The sequence below is a fragment of the Anomaloglossus baeobatrachus genome, chromosome 6 (genome assembly GCF_048569485.1).
Source record: "Anomaloglossus baeobatrachus isolate aAnoBae1 chromosome 6, aAnoBae1.hap1, whole genome shotgun sequence".
NCBI classification, from domain to species: Eukaryota; Metazoa; Chordata; class Amphibia; order Anura; family Aromobatidae; genus Anomaloglossus; species Anomaloglossus baeobatrachus.
In genome coordinates this window covers 414,166,337-414,192,409 of record NC_134358.1, presented here as the reverse complement: position 1 = coordinate 414,192,409, position 26,073 = coordinate 414,166,337, and the positions used below count along the sequence as shown (strand labels likewise).

At 42.8% G+C, this 26,073-nt stretch overlaps 1 protein-coding gene across 1 annotated transcript in view; it reads right to left on the bottom strand.

Moving 5' to 3' along the window:
- Positions 1-15,967: 15,967 nt before the first annotated feature.
- Positions 15,968-26,073, bottom strand: part of VOPP1 (VOPP1 WW domain binding protein) — a 230,913-nt gene continuing 220,807 nt past the window's right edge. Inside the window, exons 3-5 of the mRNA XM_075315151.1 lie at positions 25,947-26,024; positions 22,924-23,060; positions 15,968-16,569 (exon numbers count right to left, since the gene is read on the bottom strand). Of these exons, the coding sequence (XP_075171266.1) occupies positions 16,397-16,569; positions 22,924-23,060; positions 25,947-26,024 (388 nt within the window). The 3' untranslated portion in view covers positions 15,968-16,396. The remainder of the gene's footprint in view (positions 16,570-22,923; positions 23,061-25,946; positions 26,025-26,073) is intronic.

Below are 26,073 nucleotides of genomic sequence, written 5' to 3'. Positions count from 1 at the left end.
TGCCTCCCCCCCCCATGTGCTGCCTCCCCCCCATGTGCTGCCTCCCCCCCCCATGTGCTGCCTCCCCCCCCATGTGCTGCCTCCCCCCCATGTGCTGCCTCCCCCCCCATGTGCTGCCTCCCCCCCATGTGCTGCCTCCCCCCCCATGTGCTGCCTCCCCCCCCATGTGCTGCCTCCCCCCCATGTGCTGCCTCCCCCCCATGTGCTGCCTCCCCCCCCATGTGCTGCCTCCCCCCCCATGTGCTGCCTCCCCCCCCATGTGCTGCCTCCCCCCCCATGTGCTGCCTCCCCCCCATGTGCTGCCTCCCCCCCCATGTGCTGCCTCCCCCCTCCCTCCATGTGCTGCCTCCCCCCCCATGTGCTGCCTCCCCCCTCCCATCAGACTCTGCCCCCCTCCCTGATCTGCTGCCTGCTCTCTCCCATCCTTTTCACCCTCCTTCATCTGCTGCCTCTTCTGTCTGCTGTGATTCTGCTGCCTAGATCCATCCTGTAAGGTAGGTATCCCCATCTCACCCCCCCATCCTCTGCCGCTCCTCCATCCGCTGCGCCATTTCCCATCATCCATCCGCTGCGCCCTTTCCCATCCTCTGCCGCTCCTCCACCCGCTGCGCCCTTTCCCATCTTCCATCCGCTGCGCCCTTTCCCATCTTCCACCCGCTGCGCCCTTTCCCATCTTCCATCCGCTGCGCTCTTTCTCATCTGCCGCCCCGCCCTCTCGCACCGCATTATCCAGCGCAGTTGCTCGCTTCCAGACTGCAGTGGATGATGCGATACGAGACTCGTGCATTGCTCTCACGTTTGGCACTGGTCTTAGTGGCAGGCGCTCTTTTTTTTTTTTTTTTTTACTGATGTCTGTATTTTTTATTTCGCCAAACTAATTTTTTTTGTATGGGGGGGGGGGGCTAGTTTCCAAAATGGGATCACATGTGGGGGAGCTCCATTGTTTAGGCACCTCAGGGGGGTCTCCAAATGAAACATGGCGTCTGCTAATAATTCCAATCAATTTTACTGTGAAATGGCGCTCCTTCTCTTCTGAGCCCTGCCGTACGCCCAAACAATTGATTTCCACCACATATGAGGTATCTGTGTACTCAGGAGAAATTGCACAATACATTTTATGGTGCATTTTTTCCTGATACCCTTGTGGAATAAAAGCTACCTGTTTGAAAAAACAATTTTGTGGTAAAAAAAAGAATAAAATATTTTCACGGCTGAACATTACAAACGCTTGTGAAGCCTCCAGGGGTTCAAAGTGCTCACTAAACAGCTAGATAAATTCCATGAGGGGTCTAGTTTCCAAAATGGGGTCAATTGTGGGGGAGCTCCATTGTTTAGGCACTTCAGGGGGGTCTCCAAATGAAACATGGCGTCCGCTAATAATTCCAACCAATTTTGCTGTGAAATGGCGCTCCTTGCCTTCCGAGTCCTGCCGTGCGCCCAAACATTTGATTTCCACCACATATGGGGTATCTGCGTACTCAGGAGAAAATGCACCATAAATTTTATGGTGCATTTTTTCCTGATACCCTTGTGATAAAAAAAGCTACCTGGTTGAAGCAACAGTTTTGTGGTAAAAAAATTTTTTTTTCTTTTCACGGCTCAACGTTATAAACTTCTGTGAAGCCCCCAGGGGTTCAAAGTGCACATCAAACATCTAGAAAAAATATTTGAGGGCTCTAGTTTCCAAAATGGGGTCATTTGTGGGGGAGCTCCATTGTTTAGGCACCTCAGGGGGTCTTCAAACCCGACATGGCGTCCGCTAATGAGTGCAGCTAATTTTGCACTCAAAAATTCAAATTGCGCTCCTTGCCTTCCGAGTCCTGCCGTGCGCCCAAACATTTGATTACCACCACATATGGGGTATCTGCGTACTCAGGAGAAAATGCACGATACATTTTATGATGCATTTTTCCTGATACCCTTGTGAAAATACTAATTTTTATGGCTAAAGTAACATTTTTGTGTTAAAAAAGTAAAATTTTCATTTTTTCGTCTACATTGCTTTGGTTGCTGTGAAGCTCCTAAAGGGTTAATAAACTTCTTGGATGTGGTTTTGAGCAGAGTGAGGGGTGCAGATTTTAGAATTGGGTCACTTTTGGGTATTTTCTGTCGCCTAGGTTTCTCAAATCACTCCAAATGTGATGTGGTACCTAAACAATTTTTTTTTGTAAATTTTGTTGGAAAAATGAGAAATTGGTGATGAACTTTGAACCCTTCTAACTTCCTAACGGAATTTTTTTTTTTTTCAAAAATTGCGCTGGTGTAAAGTAGACATGTGGGAAATGTTATTTAGTAACTTTTTTGTGTGACATATTTCTCAGATTTATGGGCATAAAATTTCAAATTTTGAAAATTGCAAAATTTTCAAAATTTTCGCTAAATTTCCGAAATTTTCACAAATAAACGCAAAACATATCGGCCTAAATTTACCACTGACATGAAGTACAATATGTCACGAAAAAACAATGTCAGAATCGCCAGGATCCGTTGAAGTGTTCCAGAGTTATAACCTGTCAAAGTGACACTGGTCAAAATTGCAAAAAATGGCCGGGTCTTTAAGGTGAAAACAGGCTGGGGGCTGAAGGGGTTAAATATCATAGTTATTCTACAAAATATTGATTTCTGAACTCTTCCTGAGTTAAAACATTATTAGTATTGTTGTTTATAAATGATTATAAATTTGTTTTCTTTGCATTATTTGAGGTCTGAAAGCAATGCATTTTTTTATTTTAACCATTTCTCATTTTCAGAAAATAAATACAACATTTTTTGCTTGGAAATTCGGAGACATTGTCAGTAGTTTAAAGAATAAATTTTTTTTTTAACATTTTTACACTTTACTCAAAAAATATACCTAAAAGAAAAAAATCAGAAAAACTGAAAATTTTGCAGTGGTCGCTTAATATTTGTCAATATATATGTGTGTAGGGTAGCAAAAAACTGAAGAGCGGCACCACTAGATGAACACATGCCCATATTTTATCAGGCAGTTCTGAATTCCTGGATCTTTCTGCCAATCACACATTTCACAGATCCCAGACTGTAAATGGGATCAGAGAATCAAATGACAGTGGCTTTATGGAGCAGGAAAGTTAGATATGAAGAGCCACACAAATAATATTTGGATGCAAAAAAATACACACATCACTTTTTCTAAAAAGCCACCTCAAAGGACGGGTACATTTTGAAATAATGTCTTGCTGAAGTGTTTTCTGTAAATATACCATAGTTTTAGCAATTTTAGTTAGTGTCATATTAGAAATGACTCCTTCTATGTACATATGTAGAGATGTAGGAGCTTAAAATACTCACATGGTCACATAATCTGCTTCTAAAACTAATGGTATGTGAAATCCAGATAAAGTTTATATTTAGAAAATATGAGGAATTTTACCATTATAGTCTGTAGAGAGTGTAGATGTCTTGGGTGGTAGGAAACATCCATCATTTCTGTTCCAGGGCAGGTTTGTTTTATTGTTATCCTAATCCCAGTCTGATGAGCCGGAGAAGCTGATAATCTACAAACCATCTGTTCTTGAAAGTGTTGGATTATTGGATTTAGTATCATGGGAGTAACAGAACTACCACAAATTCAGCTTTCACCTGTACTCATTTTTATGCTAAGAAGAAATATTTAAGTCATGTAAAATAAATACCACAAAGCAGTGCAACTGTGTAAAAGCGTTTAATAAATTGGAGGAAAATTGACTGCTTGCGAAAAGCACATGTTGCGGATTGTGTTGCATACATTTCTGGGACGGAAAATCAGTTCCTTTCATGAGTTTTTTATTTTTGAGAAATAGGACAATTGAAGAAATTTTGGTAACAAAATACATGTGAACATATCCTTAGGGGTTAAAACAACTGTACAATATTAACAGCTCAGAACAAAGTCTACTCCTCGTACCTGCAGATATTTCGCCCTCCACCTTTTAAACAAAGTATAAAGATAAAGTTGAGCAATAACAGGTATATAAGTGGGTTGAGCTAAGGAACACACACTTTTAAAGGACCACCAACACTTTAGGGTCTAAACTTGCAGCTTTTGTAGGATCTTGGAAGCTTGTGCAGCTTGCCAGATGAAGTGTGGAATAGGGGATCCTCAAAATAATCCAAAACACAGGTTCTTGGTAATGCAATCACTTTATTACTTGTAGAAATACATGTCTGCAACGCTTATGGTTTGCGTTCTACACAGAAGAAATTGTCTCATCTATATATTTTTGTCATCCTAGATCACATTCCACTTCATACGATAAACACAGTCTCCGATTTGTATTGCAACATTACGTTTACTGGGAAAAAATTTACAGCAGAAAACATATAAACGGCACATAGGCACCCTGTCCCACCCCGCACCCCTCCACCCTTTATGAATATGATTGCTTCCCATTAACCGCTCTGCTTATAGGGAGGTTCGTGTCAATACAGAGTTCAATGCACATCCACACTCAATGAAGCCAACTGAACCTGGCACAAAGAAAAACCACTGTATGACCATGTTCATACAATGCATTATTTTTTTTTTGCCTCATGGAAAAAGCAGCGATTTTACTGTATTTTTTGAAAATCTCAGGAAAAAAATGCCACAGGAGTGCATTGTGTGAATGCAGCCTATGCCTCCATATGAAATTAGATTTCTATGAAAGCTACCTTATTGCTCTATGCAAAATGGAACCACAATTAAATAATATAGTTTTGCTTTCAATGAAACAGCTTTTGAGCATCAGACGAGCATGACAATATAAACTAAGTGGGGGATTTGGCCCCTATGCTAATTAAGGTACTTGTTAGTGATGATCACTACCATGCTCGGGTGCTCGGTACTCGTAACTAGTGATAAGTGAGCACTACCATGCTTGGGTGCTCGGTACTCTTGACTAGTGATGAGCGGGCACTACCATGCTCGGGTGCTCGGTACTTGTAACTAGTGATGAGCGAGCACTACCATGCTCGGGTGCTCGGTACTCGTAACTAGTGATGAGTGAGCACTAACATACTCGGGTGCTCTGTACTCGTAACTAGTGATGAGCGGGCACTACCATGCTCGGGTGCTTGGTACTCATAACTAGTGATGAGAGGGCACTACCATGCTCGGGTGCTCGGTACTCGTAACTAGTGATGAGTGAGCACTTACATGCTTGGGTGCTCGGTACTCTTGACTAGTGATGAACGGGCACTACCATGCTCGGGTGCTCGGTACTTGTAACTAGTGATGAGCGAGCACTACCATGCTCGGGTGCTCGGTACTCGTAACTAGTGATGAGTGAGCACTAACATACTCGGGTGCTCTGTACTCGTAACTAGTGATGAGCGGGCACTACCATGCTCGGGTGCTTGGTACTCGTAACTAGTGATGAGTGAGCACTACCATGCTCGGGTGCTTGGTACTCGTAACTAGTGATGAGTGAGCACTACCATGCTCGGGTGCTTGGTACTCGTAACTAGTGATGAGTGAGCACTACCATGCTCGGATGCTCTGTACTCGTAACTAGTGATGAGCAAGCACTACCATGCTCAGGTGCTCTGTACTCGTAACTAGTGATGAGCGGGCACTACCATGCTCGGGTGCTTGGTACTCATAACTAGTGATGAGCGGACACTACCATGTTCGGTACTCGTAATCAACAGTTTGCTGCTCGGATAGACTAGACTTGTGTTCACTAGTATAATAGATGTTAAAGGGCAACTCAAGCATTTTGCAGTGAAATCTTCTGGAAAAAAGTTTGAGTTTCCCATTGACTTCCATTATACTTGAGTTGCACCCATCTAAACATCCAACTGTTTGTAACTGGTATACAGTACCCGATCATAGTAGTGCTCGCTTATCACTAGTGCTTGGTGTACCCTAGGAGGGACCAACAAGCTCAGTGCACTGTTCACCCATTGATTTTGCATTTCCTGCATCCCTCATTGGTTTTGAGAGTAGTCGCTTGAACTTTTTCTGCAGTCAGTATGATGCCTAATAACTTTGACATGACTTACGTAGGGCATGTGAAGCTCGAATTTGGATACATTTGCCCCCTTTCCCTCTAAGCCCGGACAGATTATTTCTATTGTTATATCCTCCTTAACATTTATTGATCCTCTTGAAAGAAAGTTGATCCATTGATACTAATACTGTACTTGTGAACGTTTACTGAAGGCACTATTCATGTAAACTCACAACCCAGTATGTAAACCACTACAGCTGGAATTTATGGATGAGCAAACATTAATTTTATATATTCAATGTATTATGCTTGTAAGCTGTGAAGCCCACCTAGTGTGTTATGATGTGTGTGTATCAGAAAAATGGGGCTATATGTTTCCCAATGAATGCTATTCATATATTAAGAAAGTATGCAGTAAAGGCTGATAGACTTAAATGGGTTGACCATCTTGACACTTTCTAATATACTCATGATTTGGTGGCACTCTCTAATATACTCGGTTTGGTGGCACTCTCTAATATATTCATGATTTGGTGGCACTCTCTAATATACTTGGTTTGGTGGCACTCTCTAATATATTCATGATTTGGTGGCACTCTCTAATATACTTGGTTTGGTGGCACTCTCTAATATATTCATGATTTGGTGGCACTCTAATATACTCATGATTTGGTGGCACTCTCTAATATACTCATGATTTGGTGGCACTCTCTAATATACTCATGATTTGGTGGCACTCTATAATATACTCATGATTTGGTGGCACTCTCTAATATACTCATGATTTGGTGGCACTCTCTAATATACTCATGATTTGGTGGCACTCTCTAATATACTCATGATTTGGTGGCACTCTATAATATACTCATGATTTGGTGGCACTCTCTAATATACTCATGATTTGGTGGCACTCTCTAATATACTCATGATTTGGTGGCACTCTCTAATATACTCATGGTTTGGTGGCACTCTCAAATGTACACTAGAACATTGACATTGCAACACCAATAAGAAAAAGTCATGGAATCATGGAAATCACAGGTGCAATAACCATTTTAATGATATGTAAATAATTAAATAATGGAAACAAATTGATTTACCCATGAGGGTGCACAGAAATACAGCTCAGCAAGCATGCTCTTAATGATGTTATTAATTGTCTGAGGAATGTGATACCATGCTGAATGCACTTGAACATGCAAATCATTTAGATCTGCTGCTGGAATGAAGACTAGAGGGTTCTGCTAATGCACATTCTGCCACACCATTCGATAATTGCCACTGTGACGTTTGCTCATGAAGACTTCTTCATAGCGTTCCCTCACAGTTTCCAGACCAATCTTCAGCTCTCATTGTGTCCAAAATAAAAGCAGGACTCAAACTTGAAGAGGATAGACCTCTATTCCAGCCCCATTCAAGCCTCTGATCTCCAGCTTGAGACCATGTGGCCATTGCCATAAGATGGTCTTCACAAGATGTCACACCTCTTTTACTCCCGGGATTAGGGAGTGAAGTGGCATAATGTAGAGTAGTAAACCACAACAAATAGATAAAATAACGAGGTAAGATTCCAAAGAAATCACCCAAAAACTCAACCTCTAAAAATATTTGATTATTAATAATCATAAAAAGACATATAAAGACGCCAAATGTCTATAACATAGAGGACAAAAGACAATGTGCTAGTGTATGACCAAATGAGGAGCAGAGGAAGTGTGCAGGATTATAGTATGAAATGCATAGTAGGATAGACTATATAGGTCTAGAAGGGGCTACATGGATCTACTACTTGCCCTTCCTCCCAGCTTGGGAGAAGCTTGGGGTACCGGCCTAATAGGTGGACCCAGGAGCTTGATCCTAACTGCTGTTTTTTACAGTATCTTGACTGGAACACATGTTCAAGTCTAATTCAGGAACCAACATAATTTAATTTATACGTTTGTCCTGTTTTCACACAATTCACCTGGTTGGTGGTGGGCATAGACCAGCTAAGAGCAGGGATGGTCAGGGCTAGCCATCTGGAGCGGGGGGGGGTTCAAAATATTAAGACACTCTCCGCTGGTAGGAAGGGCAAGTAGTACGTCCATGTAGCCCCTTCTAGACCTATATAGTCTATCCAACTATGCATTTCATACTATAATCCTGCACACTTCCTCTGCTCCTCATTTGGTCATACACTAGCACATTGTCTTTTGTCCTCTATGTTATAGACATTTGGTGTCTTTATATGTCTTTTTATGATTATTAATAACGAAATATTTTTAGAGGTTGAGTTTTTGGGTGGTTTCTTTGGCATAATGTAGAGTAGCCAGACTCCTCTGGTCTTCATTTCTGGTACACTAGCAGCTCTTTGATTTGCATTGATTTGGTCATGGAACCACTGTTACAGCCATTTCTCCAAAGTGTCCCAGGAGCCATTTTTCAACACGCCAGGACACATGTTGCTCATGCTACTAAGAACAGTCTGTATTGCGTGCGGCATGTTGCTGATGCTACCATAGCTTGCAACATCTCTGGGCTTGTCTCTCATCGATCACATCTGTGACGTCATTAACATTGGCTGGTAGTTGCAAAGGGAACTGCCAGCAGCAGATCTTGATGAATTGTGTGCCCAAGTGCATTCAGCGTGGCACAATATTCCTCAGACAATTATTAATAATCTTATTGATAGCTTGCTAAGGAGTGTAAGGGCGGCTTTGCACACTACGACATCGCAGGTGCGATGTCGGTGGGTCAAATCGAAAGTGACGCACATCCGGCGTCACTTGCGATGTCGTAGTGTGTAAATCCTAGATGATACGATGAACGAGCGCAAAAGCGTCGTTATCGTATCATCGCTGCAGCCTCCGACATTTCCATAATGCCGATGCAGCGACAAGTGCGATGTTGTTCCTCGCTCCTGTGGCAGCGCACATCGCTGTGTATGAAGCCGCAGGAGCGAGGAACTTCACCTTACCTGCCGCCGGCTGCAATGAGAAGGATGGAGGTGGGCGGGATGTTTACATCCTGCTCATCTCCGCCCCTCCACTTCAATTGGCCGCCTGCCGTGTGACGTCGCTGTGACGCCGCACGACCCGCCCCCTTAGGAAGGAGGCGGGTCGCCGGCCAGAGGGACGTCGCACGGCAGGTAAGTGCATGTGAAACTGCCGTAGCAATAATAATCGCTACGGCAGCTTTCACTAGATATTGCATGTGAGACGGGGGCGGGACTATCGCTGCAGCATCGGTAACACATTGTTACCGATATCGCAGTGTGCAAAGCCCGCCTAAGTGTGTACACGTCTGCTTGTGACACTCAATACTAAATAAATTGAGATGTTTTGAAACTGTTGTTTCCATTTTTTAATCTTCTGCATATTATCCTGTGATTTTCACAATTCCATAACATTTCCTTCTTGGTGTTGCAATTTAAATGTTGAGGAATGTACAGAGGGTGAGATAAGTATAAAACTTGTCACCAATTTTCGAAGTAGATATATTTCTATAGATGAAAGTGACATGAATTTATCACAGTATGTCCGTAACAACCCATCCAATCCACATAGGCAAAGAAATAAAACCATAGATGTCCATAAATTTAGTGATATGTAATAATGGAAAATGATACAGAGAAAAAGTATTGAACACGCTTACTGAAATGTATTTAATATTTTGTACAAAAGCTTTTCTTGATGATGACAGCTTCAAGACGCCTCCTGTATGGAGAAACTAGCGGCATGCATTGCTCAGGTGTGATTTTGGGTCATTGTTCCACACCAACACTCTTCAAACCCTGTACTTATACTTATCTCAAAGTTCTCTTTCAGCACTTATCAGTGCAGCTTTGCTCACAGGCTGCACAATTATCCTGTCCACAAAATACCTAACGGTGGAGGAGCATGAGACTGAACAACTCCTTACACCTTCTCCATTTAAAAAATAGCTTTCCCATGTGCAGTGTTTTTTTATTTGGAGGAGGCTGATGGAAAGATCTGGTCACATACCCCTCTTCTAGTAGCCACTTTATATAATTCTCATATGTTAGCACGTGTCACAAAATTATATCCACAACACATTTGTAAAGATTAAATGGTCAACACCATTAAAATGACAACATTTTCAAAAGTGAAGATTCACTTTGAGGGACAAGTCTAATGCGGGCTTTACACGACACGACTGATCGTGTGATGCATCGTCAGGGTCACGGTTTTCGTGATGCACATCCGGCATCGTACACGATGTCGTCTCGTGTAACACCTCCTAGCGACGCAGTAACGCTCACAAATCGTGAGTCGTGTACTCGTCGCTAAGTTTCATAAAATTGTTTAATTAAAATGGCGGCGGTTGTTCATCGTTTCCGTGGCATCACACGTTGCTCTGTTTACATCCCGCTCATCTCCGCCCCTCCGCTTCTATTGGCCAGCTGCCGTGTGACGTCGCTATGATGCCGAACGTCCCTCCCACTCCAGGAAGTGGACGTTCGTCACCCACAGCGAGGTCGTCCGGAAGGTAAGTACGTGTGACGGGGGTTAAACGAGTTTGTGCGCCATGGGCAACTAATTGCCCGTGACGCAAAAACGACGGGGGCGGGTACGATCGATCATGCTATTGCACGATCGGTCGTCTCGTGTAAAGCAGGATTAAGACCTCAAGGCAAAGTCGCACCCACAGAGGCTGCACAGTAATAAAGAAGATCCCTAAGGTCCAGTAATACAGAGCTATAGGCACTTTGAAATATTAATGTGATGGAACTGTTCCCTATAAATCTGTATTAATTATTCTGTATGAAATATAAAGCATAGAGCGGTATAGTACTAGCCCAAAGATACTGATATTTACCTGCCATATCAGAGTGTCATTGCTACAATAAGTAGTATATCCATATTATACATTACTGCAATCCCTAGTATATCTGTAGTGCTCTGTGCATGTGGATTTATGCTGCACAAGTCTCATTTTATCAGCATTTTCATTCAATATAAAAAGTGATTTAAGACACGCTTGTGACATGATCTTTTCTACAACCTCATCTCATAGCCATTTTAAACATGCAAAAAACTATGCAATTACCATGTTTCCATAAAATAAGATGGGGTCTTATATTATTTTTGCTACAAAAGGTGCGGTAGGACTTATTTTTAGGGGATGTTTTATATTTTCCCATGAAAAACAATCCACATTTATTTTTCAACAAAAAAATCAACATTTATTCAAATATAACCATGAAATCCGCTTCTGGAACATCTACATTTAGTGTTAATCCTATTAGATGCACATTTACTTATCTGATCTGCTCTTCTTGTAGTTCAGAACCAGTCCTAAGGCTAGGTTCGCACACTGCGTCTTTTTGACGCTGCGTTTTTGTGCGTTTTTGGCCGCTAAAAACGCACAAAAACGCACCTGCGTCGAAAAAACGCATCAAAAACGCATGCATTTTTGCCGCGATTTGGTGCGTTTTTGGCTGCGTTTTGCTGCGTTTTTGATCTCTGCGTTTTGCTGTGTTTTTCCAATGCATTGCATGGGGGGAAAACGCAGAAAAACGCAGGAAAGAACTGACATGTCCATTTTTTTTTTTAACTCAAAAACGCAGGTAAAAAAAACAGATGTGAGCGGACAGCAAAAATGAAAACTCATAGACTTTGCTGGGAAAGCAAAGTCCTGCCGTTTTGAGGCCAAAAACGCACCAGAAAAACGCGCAAAAACGCCACGAAAAACGCACTGTGCGCACATAGCCTAAGCCTACTAAAGCAATCTAACTTTTAGACTTGGAAACGTATGCTGCATTTACACTGTATAATTATCATGAACAACGGACCAAGGAACACTTATTATATGATAATCTTGCAGTCTAAACAACCTACTGATCATTTGATGACCAAGCAAAATACTCGTCTTTGTGCTGCACAAAAGATCATCAGCGGCAGCACATCATCCCATGTAAACAATATACTGCCGAGAACAAGGGCAGCCTAAAAGTACAGAATGATTTCTTACTGATTGTACAGTGTGCATTGTAAGGTTAGCTGGTCTGTAGAAACATGAAATTAAACGGCTGCCAATTATCCAACAAGTTCCTGATTGGTGGTCATTTAGTGCCACCCGTTAAAAAAGACAGTCTTAAATTGTGCCAGATTTATCACAATGGTTCATTCTCATTGATTAAATTGCCACGTTTCTAAGGTGAGTAGTGTAAGCTGACGCCATCAACAAGATGTCTTACTTTGTTCCACTTAGGCCCCCTTCACACATCAGTCATTCTGGTACGTATGACGCTGTTTTTATACATACCAGAGACACGGATATACGCAAACCTATTAAAATCAATGGGTCTGCGCACACATCAGTGATTTCTCATGGACTGGGTCTCCGTGTGGCGCACACGCGTGTCCATGTGTTACACACGGAGACAAGTCCATTTATCTCTGGCACACTGATGTCACATGAACCACACAGTGATGTCATACATGTCACACGTACAAAAGAAAACACATGTCTGTAAAATAAAGTGATTTTCTATACTCACCTGTCTCCAGCCATGCTATCTTCAATGCTGCAGTCAGTTGCTTCAGGGCCCAGTCATTATGCTCATTGCATATTCACTGCACCATGGACCCGGAAGTAACAGCGCTGGAGACAGCAGCGACAGAGACATCAGCACCACGGACTGCAACGCAGGAGACATGTGAATAAAAAGTTTGCAATCTCATTGTGCCATCACGGATAGCACACGTGTGCCAAAATCACGGCACCTTTAAAACGTGTGTTTTTCAATGACGTATGAAAGAGGCCTTAGATACGCTAATGTTTGGTGCAAATTTGGCTGATGAGATTACAATTTAGACCATCTCTTACCCTCCGATATACCACGTCTACATGTCAAGCATCTTACAGAAAAAAAGCTTACAAACAAATGATAATTGTGGAGCAAAGTAGTTTAGGCTATGTTCACATACGGCGTTTTTAGAGCCTTTTTTTCTGTAGCCATAACCCACTTACTTGGCAGTAAAAAACTTTGTTTAAAAAAATGCAGGTTCTGCTGCATTTTTGTGCATTTTCGGGGTGTTTTTGCAGTGATTATTAGTTGGGTTTTTGGTGTGGATTAGAGTACACATAGGAATTGTATACAGCACATGTTTAAAACAGTTCGTTTTATTCACCAAAATGAAATTTCAATTGCAGTTGTAACTTGCAATAAAAACAACTGCAAAAAAATCTTCTGCTCATGAATCGGCCTTTTGGGGGCTGAAATTAGGCAAGAATGCTTCATGTAATTATAGCTAATCTGTGCCAATGACTGTAGAGAAAAGCAAATCCAAAGCATCCAGGTAAAAGTGATTTTCCTGAAGGTTGGTCTTCTTCAAACATGTTTGTTAACTGATGACATTCACCCAAAAGATCTCACATTGGCCATAAATAAAGAAAATACAGGAAATTGGCTCTTAATGGAGATCATTTTGCTGTTATAATCATTCTAGATTTTGTTCACAAAATTTCTGCAAATAAAAATGGATTGTTTTGTGAATCCGGTTGCTTTGGTGGTAAGTACAAACTTTCTGTAAGTTCCATTAAGATGAAAGAAACAGTGGCAACATTTCTGACAAACTCTCCAGTGTGTGAATCCACCATATTGATAACTTCCATCTACATCAGGAATATATGACTATGCGGCTGAGGCAGCATGATTCTGTCATTCCATAAAAATCACTATTGTGCCACTTAAATGTCCGGAAATGTACAATTTAGCTCCATTACTTCATTACATTTCTTGGTAATTTTTGGACTCATATTTACAGTTCTTTTGTTATTCTTAATAGGTCACTTTTGAGTAGCCATTTCCTCCTTTTCGATGTTTTCAGCTAAATATGATGACTTTATCCATAATATATCTTTATGAACTCTGCATTTAGTGCATCGGCCTCTAAAAGCCATAGTAAAGAATTCTAGATGTTTGTCAGGAATTTGTTGCCCTTTGTAAGAAGGTCTCCTCTAAAATTAGTCAAAACTATTGACTAGTAGCAACCTGGATAATGCAATGGGCACATAATTTATCTCCCCCCACCCCTCCGTGCAATGATTGTCAACTCACCGCAGTGTATAGCTCCCTGTCCCGGTCCCAGTGTGGTATCCCCATGCATCCCCGTTCCCAGGCCTCGGCGGGGCACTTTTCCTGAGGTCACCTGTCACCTTAAAGGTATTTAAGTCCTCCTCCCCTGACAGGAGGTGCCTGAGCAACGTTGCTTATAGTTCGTTGCTAGTTCTCAGTTCCCTGTACATTACTGTGTCTAGTCTTAATACTAGTCTCGTGTGTCTAACGTCTGTCTCGTCCTAGAGCCTGCTCTCTACCATCACCTCCGGTGCTGCCACATCAGAGTCACTGCCTCCATGCTGCCGCGTCAGAGCCACTACCTCTGTGCTGCCACGTCTGAACCACTACCTCCGTGCTGCCATGTGTGAGCCACTACCTCCGTACTGCCACATCCGAGCCACTACCTCTGTGCTGCCACGTCCTAGCCACTACCTCCATGCTGCCATATCCGAGCTACTACCTCCGTGCTGCCACATCAGAGCCACTACCTCCATGCTACCACATCAGGGCCATCTCCTCCATGCTGACCATCACCTTGCTGCTGCTATCAAGCACACTTGCAGCGGACTTTTAAAGACTAATCCCGTTTGTAAGAGACTATCTCATCAGGTCCCTGACTGCCGTGCATTTAGGCCTTCTGTTGGGGTGCCACACAATCCCTGTATAGGGGTTCGATGGTTGTTGCTCCTTCAGGGGAGTGCGGTGCACAGTCCAGTAGGTCCATTCCCAGACGCTCGCCGCCCCTCCCCCTCGGTGACCGTAACACAATGTATCTGCATACACGGCAGCCTATCAATCACTGTGAGAATAGTAACGAGAGGTGGGGGAGTGCTTTCCTAGTGAATATATCAGACTCACAGCAAAGAGACTGCTGATGTCTTTCATTACTCCTATTAGCAAATTTCTTTTGTACTATTATGGCTACTATGAGAACAGACCTGAGCCTTAACTTTGCTCCCCTTAAATATGACAGCAAGGTCTTAATGGCTGTCTACATTTTTACAATCAACTTTTACAGTGCACATAAATTACAATTAAATGAAGCAATTTGCAAATATCTTTAAAGGAAACCTTTCACTGTATGCATTCTGACCAAACTACGGGCAGCATGAATAAGAGTCTGGCAGCATGACTGCAGCCAGAGAAATCTTTCTGTGAAAAGCTCCTGTGTTTCTGGGAAATTATAGTTTAAAGAGCCATAGTCGGAGACGAGACCTGTGTGGTCCCCATATAGCATTTCCCAGTGCTGCTACAGGTGATTGATAGATGTCTCACTAAGTACATACATGGAAGAAACCTGTCAATCACTGGCGTGGAGAGGAGAGAAACCAACCGGGGCTCGTTCCAAACTAGAACATCTCTACCTATGGCACCCAGCCATCTTTAAACTATATTTTTCCTAAAACATCGGAGAGTGTGAGAGAAAAATATACCTGGCACAAGACCCTCATGTGCATTGAATGGTGATCAAGCTTACATATGGTCACACCAGTCAAAGTCTATAGGCAAGATAGACATCCAAGAGTAGAATCCAGTTATCGTCATCAACCTCAAAGTTTCTGAATTAACTTTGGACGCCATTCTTGTTATTGGTGGGGATCCAGATGTAGGACCATCAGCAATGAGCTACGCCAACTTATCAGTGATCTTGGTAAAACCCCATTTAACAAACATGGACAAACCAAATGCAGGTTCAGTTTGCAGAAATTATGTGTGACCTTACCCTGAATATGAATCCCAATGCAATACATGAGAAATTAATTAGGTTAAAAAGTACTGTATCATTATTGTATAGGTTCTTGTTTAAGAAATTCATCCCACCAAAGGGGACCCCTCCATTTGTGACATCCTTAATAGTATTTGACTTGTTGCCAGCAGAGATGACCATTGTCTGGTTTAATCCATTGGTCGTATTTATTTTTTTTATTTCTTTTCTTACACTTTGATGAAAAACACAACTTATCCAACATGGTTTCCATGAAGAGCATGCCTTTTATTGTAGATACTGCATATTCTGCTAGCACTCTCAAGAATAATAGGCAAACTAGGCAACGATATGTAATGTACACCACCAGCATAGATACAATGAAAGAGCTACGTACTAAAGAACGTGTACAAAAAAAAAATAAATTAAACTGAAAAAACTGCCTTTCCAGCATTGGAGGGGTGCAATTATCCATCAAACTCCATGCTAGTGCCGAAACGGTAACAAACTGTATTTCTGAAAAAATTTCATGGCTGCAATCATGTTCCACCAAGAACTGTCCCACTGACCAGATCTGGTCTTCCAAAACTTCATACCAATAGATCAATCGTCATGCCAAGAGAGAGTCTTCTTCATGGTAAAGTTGTAAAAAGTCAGATATAAGAAAAAAAAATTGCCAAGTGCAAAATTGCTTCATTTGCAAGATTTCACCACTTGCTCGTAGGGTGGTGGAGGTGTGTTGTAGTAAGACGGGGGAGGGGGAAAAGCTGGGTTTCCTTGAGGGGAGTTTGGCTGCATGTGAAAAGAAGGTGTTGCTGGGTTTCCCCCTGGATCAGAATAATATGGCATTCCCGGCTGCTGGGGCCCTGAAATAGAAATAGAAATACATTAGATAGCCGTCCCATATTTGAAGTTCAGACTATTCACACCTCTGACATGGAAAAATGAATTTTACATAAAGTTGGGTGTCATCTTGAAAAGGAGTTGGACTAAGTTTCAAGGTGTACTATTCCTTTATTCATTTTCAGATCCCCTGATATATAATTTAAAATTCTCTAGTTTCAGTATTTTCTTATGTCAGTGTGTCCCTTCTACTAATAATCGCTAGTTGTGAGGTCGATGTGTCCAAGATGCTGCTGCCTTTACTACATCTCATGTATTTGCACAGCTTTATTCCTGTACTGCTGCCCAATGCTACAGTCCAGGAGGGACACACTGTGCTGATGGACAATGATGCAGAGAAGTGTGTGATTTCCTCTCCTGCATAGTTCTATGTTGTCTGTATGATTTCCTCCCTCCCCTGCTTAGTTCTATCCTCTCTCTGTGATTTCCTCCCTCCCTTGCATAATTCTATCCTCTCTGTGTGGATTTCCGCCCTCTCCTGCATAATTCTATCCTCTCTGTGTGATTTCCTCCCTACCCTGCATAGTTATATCCTCTATGTAGTTTCCTCCCTTCCCTGCATAGTTCTATCCTCTTTATGTAATTTCCTCCCTCCCCTGCATAATTCCATCCACTGTGTGATTTCCTCCCTCCCCTACATATTTCTATCCTTTGTGTGTGATTTCCTCCCTCCCCTGCATAGTTCCATCCTCTCTGTGTGATTTCCTCCTTCCCCTGCATAGTTATATCCTCTGTGTGTGATTTCCTCCCTCCCCTGTATAGTAACATCCTCCTGTGTGATTTTCTCCATCCCCTGCATAGTTCTATCCTCTTTGTGTGATTTTCTCCCTCACCTGCATTGTTTTATCCTCTCTGTGTGGGTTCCTCCCTCCCCTGCATAGTTCCATTCTCTCTGTGTAATTTCCTCCCTCCCCTGCATAGTTCTATCCTCACTGTGTGGTTTCCTCCCTCCCCTGCATAGTTCTATCCTCACTGTGTGGTTTCCTCCCTCCCCTGCATAGTTCTATCCTCTATGTGGTTTCCTCCCTCCCCTGCATAGTTCTATCCTCTTTGTGTGATTTTCTCCCTTGTTTTAGCCTCTCTTTGTACATCACAGACTGTCCTGGGTGCCTCTTCCTTCTCTTTATAAGGGTTTGCTCATATCTGCGTATAAATAATCGCTCCAATACTCCAATTCTCGCCTAGCATCCGTATGACATACATATGCCATGCATGTTTAACATCATCTTTTACATCCTAGAATACGCTATGTAAATTCCTGCCTGTTGTCAGAAATAATAAAGCAATCAAATAAATACAGATAGATAGATAGATAGATAGACAGTTCCCAGGTCTGATGTAGTCCAGTGAATCCCATGACCTTCCCCTATTATGTCTATGGAGCCTCAGAACTTTGAGATTTTGAGCAGCTGTGCTCAACAAGACCCAACAACATTGATGAGCAGAGACTGTGATGATCAGTGACGTTCCTGATGTCACTGCTCATCAGTGTCACCAGGTCTCACGGGGAGAAACATGAGCCGAGAGTGGCTGCTGCTCAAACACTATGGGAGCCTCGTTCTGAGACTCCATAGCTTTTGATCTACGTAATTGAAGAATGTCGTGGGAACTGCTGAACAAGGTCAGAACAGGGAACTTTGCTTTCTATTAAATTGGTGAATGTTTTTATTTATATGTTATTCAGGTTTCCATTTGTGGACTACGTCGTGTTCTCTGAATTATGTCGGAATCCTTGGACTACGTTGGACCTGAATGGGTTTGATTTTTTTTAAATTGGTGAACCAGGGAAAGAGTTGGGGAGTGTTTTCTTCAAGTAATGTACTTTTGTGTTTGTGATTTTTTTCTTTTACTTACTGGGTTAGTAATTGGGGTGTCTGATAGACACCGATCCATTACTAACATCAGGGCTTTATGCCAGCTGACATTACACGGCTGACATCAACTCCAAAAACCATTAACCAATTGCCACCAAACCAGGGCAATCGGGAAGTGCCAGAATTGGCACATCTTATGTGGTGCTCCACTTTTGGGGCTATGGGCTGGTGTTTTTATACTGGGAAGGGCTCAGTAATCATGGACCTTCCCAGCCTAATAACATCAGCCTGCAGCTGTCTGCTTTACCATTGCTGGTTATCAGAAATAAGGGGGACCCCACGTTGTTTTTTAAATTATTTATTTATTAGGTTAAAGCAGGCTAAAAAACCTTTAGTGCCACAGCATACATTTAAACATTAAGCTTAATAAAAAAAAACACCGGTTGTTAATCAAGGTGACAACTTCAACAGAGCATGGCAAAAGAAAAGAAGCTTCTCTGTCAAGTTGATGCTACAAGAAGTGGGAGGATCGTTGGCACAATCGGTAACTAGTCTGTGCCAGAACAGATCGTCACAGGGCGGAACAGGCAGAAAGTGAACAACTAGCTGCTCATAAATAACAAAGATATGTAATAAATCAACATAAAATAATAAACCTAAATGTTAGAGTGCAAGAAGGTTGGCTTTCACCTTCAGTTCAAGGATATATTGACTTAAGAATGTAAGTTATCATTAATGGTTAATTAAAATCACATTTTATTCATACAGAATATAAAGTTTTGCGACTAAGAAATGTCCATGTCTAGGTACCAAATAACAATACAGCCATCTCACTAGCTAGGTTTAGTAGCAAATAAATTAAGACCAAGAGGTGAAGTAGGGTCAGATCATCACACTTAAACAGAATAAGACAAGTGTGAACAGGTGCAAGCCGTCACGACTATTCAATATAATAAAAAAAATACAGCAGCACTCTGAAACGCTGTAATTTGCAAACATTGAATATATGACTGTGGAACTGTATTACTGCTATAGAAAATATGTAAACAAAAAGGTTTCTTAATTATTTTATGTATATTTTAGGGCAATTATGTTTATTTTATTCTTAACTATCTGTAGTACCCGGGCGTTGCCCGGGATGGTAACTGTCTCTCTCCCAGTCTCTGTCTGTCTGTCTCTCTGTCTGTGTCTTTCTTTGTCTGTCTGTGTCTATGTCTCTGTCTGTCTGTTTCTATCTCTCTGTCTGTCTGTTTCTATCTCTCTGCCTGTATTTGTATCAGTCTGTCTCCATCTCTGTGTCTGTCTGTTGCTATCTCTGTGTCTGTCTCTATATGTGTGTTTGTCTGTCTCTCTCTTTCCCCGTCTGTCTTTGTCTGTATCTTTCCCTGTCTGTCTCTTTCCCCATCTGTCTCTTTCCTCGGCTGTCTCTTTCCAAGTCTGTCTCTTTCCCCGTCTGTCTCTTTCCCCGTCTCTCTCTTTCTCCGTCGCTCTCTTTCCCCGTCACTCTCTTTCCCCGTCGCTCTCTTTCCCTGTCACTCTCTTTCCCCGTCACTCTCTTTCCCCGTCTCTCTCTTTCCCCGTCTGTCTCTTTCCCCATCTGTCTCTTTCCCCGTCTTTCTCTTTCCCCGTCTGTCTCTTTCCCCGTCTGTCTCTTTTCAGGGCTGTCTCTTTTCAGGGCTGTCTCTTTCCAGGGCTGTCTCTTTCAAGGTCTGTCTCTTTCCCGGTCTGTCTCTTTCCAGGGCTGTCTCTTTCCAGGGCTGTCTCCTTCCAGGTCTGTCTCTTTCCCCGTCTGTCTATTTCCCCGTCTTTCTATTTCCCCGTCTGCCTCTTTCCAGGTCTGTCTCTTTCCAGGTCTGTCTGTTTCCAGGTCTGTCTGTTTCCAGGTCTGTCTCTTTCCAGGTCTGTCACTTTCCAGGTCTGCCTCTTTCCAGGTCTGTCTCTTTCCAGGTCTGTCTGTTTCCAGGTCTGTCTCTTTCCAGGTCTGTCACTTTCCAGGTCTGTCTCTTTGCCCATCTGTCTCTTTTCCTGTCTGTCTCTTTGCCCGTCTGTCTCTTTGCCCGTCTGTCTCTTTGCCCGTCTATCTCTTTGCCCGTCTGTCTCTTTCCAGGGCTGTCTCTTTCTAGGGCTGTCTCTTACCCCGTCTGTCTCTTTCCTAGTTTGTCTCTCTCCAGGTCTGTCTTTTTGCCCATCTGTCTCTTTCCAGGTCTGGCTCTTTCCAGGTCTGTCTCTTTGCCCATCTGTCTCTCTCTGTATCTCTGTCTGTTTGTCTGTCTGTCTCTTTCTGTCTGTATCTGTCTGTCTCCCCAATGACATCATATTACCTCACACATAGGCTTCTTATACTAACAGTTTATTTTGTTACTATAGCAACCACTGACAGTTGCTATTAATAGCCTGTAGCTATAGCTGTAGTGACACATCACTGGAATCAGGATCCCTGTCTCTACATTATGCTGCTCTCAGATGGGGAGCAAAAACCGGGTGACAGAGTCCTTTAATTTTAAAAAATTAAAAAGTTATGAAAAATTAGGATCAGTGACAACAGCTACATGACCACTTAGCTTATTCTACTCATGTAGGTCTATTACAGGTGCTCTAGCTTCCTCTTACTATTCAGAAACGTACTGATCAATTTACTTCCTACAGTTTATACATGCTAATTCTAATCATTTAAGGAACAGTGTGAGAAATAAACTGTCCCCTTAGTTACTCAGTCAACCGTTTAAGTAAATGAATTAAAATGGGTTAGAATAGACACATCCAGGCGTAATTACTGCCAATCTGACTGAATTAAGACAATTCCACTAAGAAGTGGGGAAATCAAATTCCTTCACTGTTATTAGAAAACTGATTTCCAGTTATCAAAACAGCTCCGTAGTTGTGGCTGCTTAATGTCGATAAATCCAGGATTCCCTATTTTAAGGTAATTGTTTAAATGACCTATATAACACCTTTAAAGGGAATCTGTCACCAGGTTTTAGCCACCTAATCTGAGAGCAGCCTAATGTAAGGGCAGAGATCCTAATTCCATCGGTATGTCACTTACTTAGCTGTTTAGTGTAGTTTTGATAAAATCCCTGTTTAATTAGCAGTAGATTATCATTAGAGGACTACTTGGCGTGCTGTCTGGTAGTCCAGTATATTCATGAGCTCTGTTTAACTGCTATATCTGCATCAGAGAAAACATTGATTTGATCAAAATGACAATAAACAGCTCAGTAAGTGACACATGGCAGGAATCAGGGTCTCTCTTTCTACAAGCCCCCTTGATAAAGCTCTACTGTTGGGTGAAACGTTGCTGTCTGGAAGGAATAAATATTCCTTTAAAGATTACCCCTGGGACACTGTCTTTCATTATATTATATCCTCTCCATTTTAGTCCTATGTTGTACCACTTGACGCCCACTTTTAGGGGCACTTTGCACACTACGATATCGCAGGTGCGATGTCGGTGGGGTCAAATCGAAAGTGACGCACATCCGGCATCGCTGTCGATATCGTAGTGTGTAAAGCCTTTTTGATACGATTAACGAGCGCAAAAGCGTCGTTATCGTATCATCGGTGTAGGGTACGACATTTCCATAACGCCGGTGCAGCGACAGGTACGATGTTGTTCCTCATTCCTGCGGCAGCGCACATCGCTGTGTGTGAAGCCGCTGGAGCGAGGAACATCTCCTACCTGCGTCCCGGCTGCAATGCGGAAGGAAGGAGGGGGGCAGGATGTTTACGTCCCGCTCATCTCCGCCCCTCTGCTTCTATTGGACGGCTGCCGTGTGACGTCGCTGTGACGCCGCACGACTCGCCCCCTTAGGAAGGAGGCGGGTCGCCGGCCAGAGCGACGTCGCAGGGCAGGTGAGTGCATGTGAAGCTGGCATAGCGATAATGTTCCTTGCACCTTCCTTCCATTAAGCCGTCAGGTGCCGCGGGAGGCAGGTAAAGCTGCTGTTCATCGTTCCCGTGGTGTCACACGGAGCAACGTGTGATGCCACGGAAACGATGATCAACCGCCGCCATTTTAATTAAACAATTTTATGAAACCTAGCGACGAGTACACGACTCACGATTTGTGATCGATACTGCGTTGCTAGGAGGTGTCACACGAGACGACGTCGTGCGGTATGCCGGATGTGCGTCACGAAAACCGTGACCCCAACGACATATCGCACAATCTATCGTCTCGTGTAAAGCCCACTTAACACTAGCCAAAAAGTAACCAAAGCGTGGTGAGCACCATTTTCTGCAAGCTGGTGCATGTACTGAGCTATACCAGAGTCTACTCTACATAGTTCACTTTTCATGGTTGAAAAAGTGACCCAAACCTTTGTAAACCAGTTGAGCACCTTGAAGAGTTTATTCCTTTTATATGAAAAACACAAAGATTTTGCAAGATCGAAAAAATCTTTTCAAACATTACTTTAGATACCTTTCTCTACTGACACGTATACACAATGTATATAATTTTCTTATAATGACTTTTAAAAATATGTAAACTGTTGTACAGACCTGGTGGAGGCCCAGGTGTCTGCCTTGTGTAAGATACATTAAATGTTGGTTCTTCAACAAGCAATGGTGGATACATTCGCCTCCTAATGAAGAATCCTGCTCCACAACAAAACAGAACTCCCATCATGAGTAGAAACCTAGAGAATGAGAGCAGAGTATGTTATATAGAAGCATGTCCTTAGAAATATCTTCTTTGTTAATCTGCTCTTACTGCTTCTTACTGCCCGGATATTGAATCCCACATAAGTCTATGGGGACCAGAACATTACCTGTAAAATAAAAGGGTTAAAGCAGGAGAATATACTTACCAAGCCTCCCACGCGGCTGTAACGCTTCTTCAGGGTCCGCTTATCAGTCCTCATACATATTTTCTGCTTTCCCCACTCACCTGAGGCTCTATTGGCTGCTGTAGACCACGGCCACACCCTCTCTAACAGCGCATGAGAGTGGTTGGAATCACAGGTGCTGTCTGCGTGCTTATAGTGGAGGGTAAAATAAATAAATAAATAAATAAATAAATAAAAAAAGCGTAGGGGCCCCCATATAGTGATATCAGCCCAGATAAAGCCATGGCTACAGGCTGTAGCTGTTGGCCTTGGTCTTTGCTGTGTATCAAATTAAGAGGAACCGCATGCCGCTTTAAAAAAAATATATATTTAAATAAATATTTTTAAAAAAAACGACGTGCGGTCCACCCAATTTTGATATCCAATTAAGATAAAGCCAACAGCTGGGGGCTGGTATTCTCATCCAATACACTGAGAAGCAAGCAGTGGGGGGGAGCTGACACTAACCTCAGGAGGGTGGATATGTAGTGCCCCTGAATCCCTCAGGGCACTACTAGGTACTGCATCCTGACTAAGATGCAGGGCCTATCCCCAGGGACCTGGAAACCCAGTGCCAGTACCAACAACACTCATAACATCCTCAGTTTCCCAGTCCCAATTAGGGATGACTGACTAGTCCGGGCCCCAATGGATGGCCGCCTAGAGATGGAGCCAGTCCAGTCCACTAGAAGGCAGCCCAGTGGAAGGGAATAAAATAGACACAGACAGACACTGAGAGAAAAGAGTCCCTTAGTGACAGTGGAAGGGGACGGATGTGTCTCCAGACGGGGTCATGTAACAATGACCCAGGTGGCAAGGAGAGTGGTTGCCAGGGACAGTACAGCCAGGTACCTCTGGAACCAGAACACCGACGGGGCACAGGGCCCTAGGTCAGGCGACAGCTTCACGCAACTTGACAAAAACCTGCACAGTGAGGGGACCTTCACAGACCTCACTGACCCAAAGAATCCTGGGGCATCAGCAGTAAAGATTGAGCCAGGAACCGGAATAGAACACCGACCCTACAGGGTTTGCACTACCCGCCGTACGGACAAGAGACTGCCAAAAAACAGTAAGGGACCCACAAACGGACCAGGCTATGGGGTCCCAACCACAAATCAGAGGTGTTGGGGAAAAAAACTACCAAATCACCACACCGGCCCAGGGACAAAAGGAACCAGGGGTCTGAACCAGCCATCCTCGAGGCCACCATTCCATCTGACAGTGAGTAAACAGAAGTTGCACTGCATCCCCACTGTGTGGTCTCACTTCTTTCTGCGACGGACCCTTCCATCCATTTCCTGGGGCCTAGCCCTGCTTGCGGAGGGCCTACCATCTCGGCTGACACCACCATCAGCCCCAGAGGTACTAGACTGTTCCATCACCATAACCGCAACCCGCAAGTGGCGTCACAATACAAACTCTTTCACTCCTCTGTATATACACCCTTTTAAAAAGTGTCCCCAGGGTCACGAAACCGGGCATCGGCCATTATACAACCGTGACACAGCATCCCCGTACATATATGGCCCGGGACTGAGTACCCCTATAGCCCTGGGCGACACAGATACAAGCTCTTTTTGATATTTGGAGCATATGAGGTCCACTTTACTTAAAGAGGAAAACTTTTAATTAATTATTCTATTTTTTAACCTTTCTTACTAGATTTGGTATGGATCCCAGAAAAGAGGACATTCTCAAATCTTTGACATTAGTGAAAGAACGCTTTGATGTCTACACTTACTTTCTATACATACAAAAACCTATGTATACAGAAACTATATTACTGGAAATCAGAAGTCATTTTTTTCCCACATTATGTTAAGTTAGATAACCTTTAAAATTTGCAAAAGACTTTCTGAAATAATATAAGTTTACATTCATCAGTAGTTATGACATTCTGTATCAGTGACTTATCCCTCAAAGTCTACATGTCCCATTCTCCATAGTTGCCTGTTGCCAATACCTCTTTACGTAATGCGCTTCTTTCAGAAAGAAAATTATTTCCTGTGTCCTGGTTTGTGTGAAGGCCATTACTACCTCTGCTTGGCATCTGACAAAGAGCCTTGAAAAGACAAGGTCAGTGATGGACCCAAAAGTCCATTTATCCAATCCAATCAGTTTAAAGGGGTTGTTCAGTTTAAATAAACAATGTTATCATGATATTGGTGTAGTCTGAATAATTAAGAAGGGAGGTTGATCTCTTACCAGAGTGAAGAGCTGCTACCCAGAACAACTCCCTACATGAAAACGTAAGACCCTGTCACACACACAGATAAATCTGTGGCAGATCTGTGGTTGCAGTGAAATTGTGGACAATCAGTGCAAGGTTTGTGGCTGTGTACAAATGGAATAATATGTCCATGATTTCACTGCAACCACAGATCTGCCAAAGATTTATCTCTGTGTGTGACGGGGCCTTTAGTGCGTTTGTGCAGTATATGGACAATATGTTGGGCACCATATTCATTGGGCATTGTAAAATGCTTCCTTACCCTGTATTGAAAAACCAAACACTTGCTGCCTTGTTTTCTGAAGAAAAGGGCACCCTATGACCAATTTTTTCCTCAACTGAAAACCCCTTTAATGTCTGGATATAGTTTTTAACATAAAGTTAGCATAATGTGCCTAAAATAACCGTGGGTAATTACCCTAAAGTGCTGATTCAATGCACATTACTCGTATAAGGTAACCTACCAAAAATACCATAGTCTCTGGATGGAGAGTGCCCGGACGCAACATCTTGATCCACAGCAGTCTTCATATGCTCGACATCTACAAAAAAGCAATATAGTATACTGTCAGCAATATAAACATAGCGATT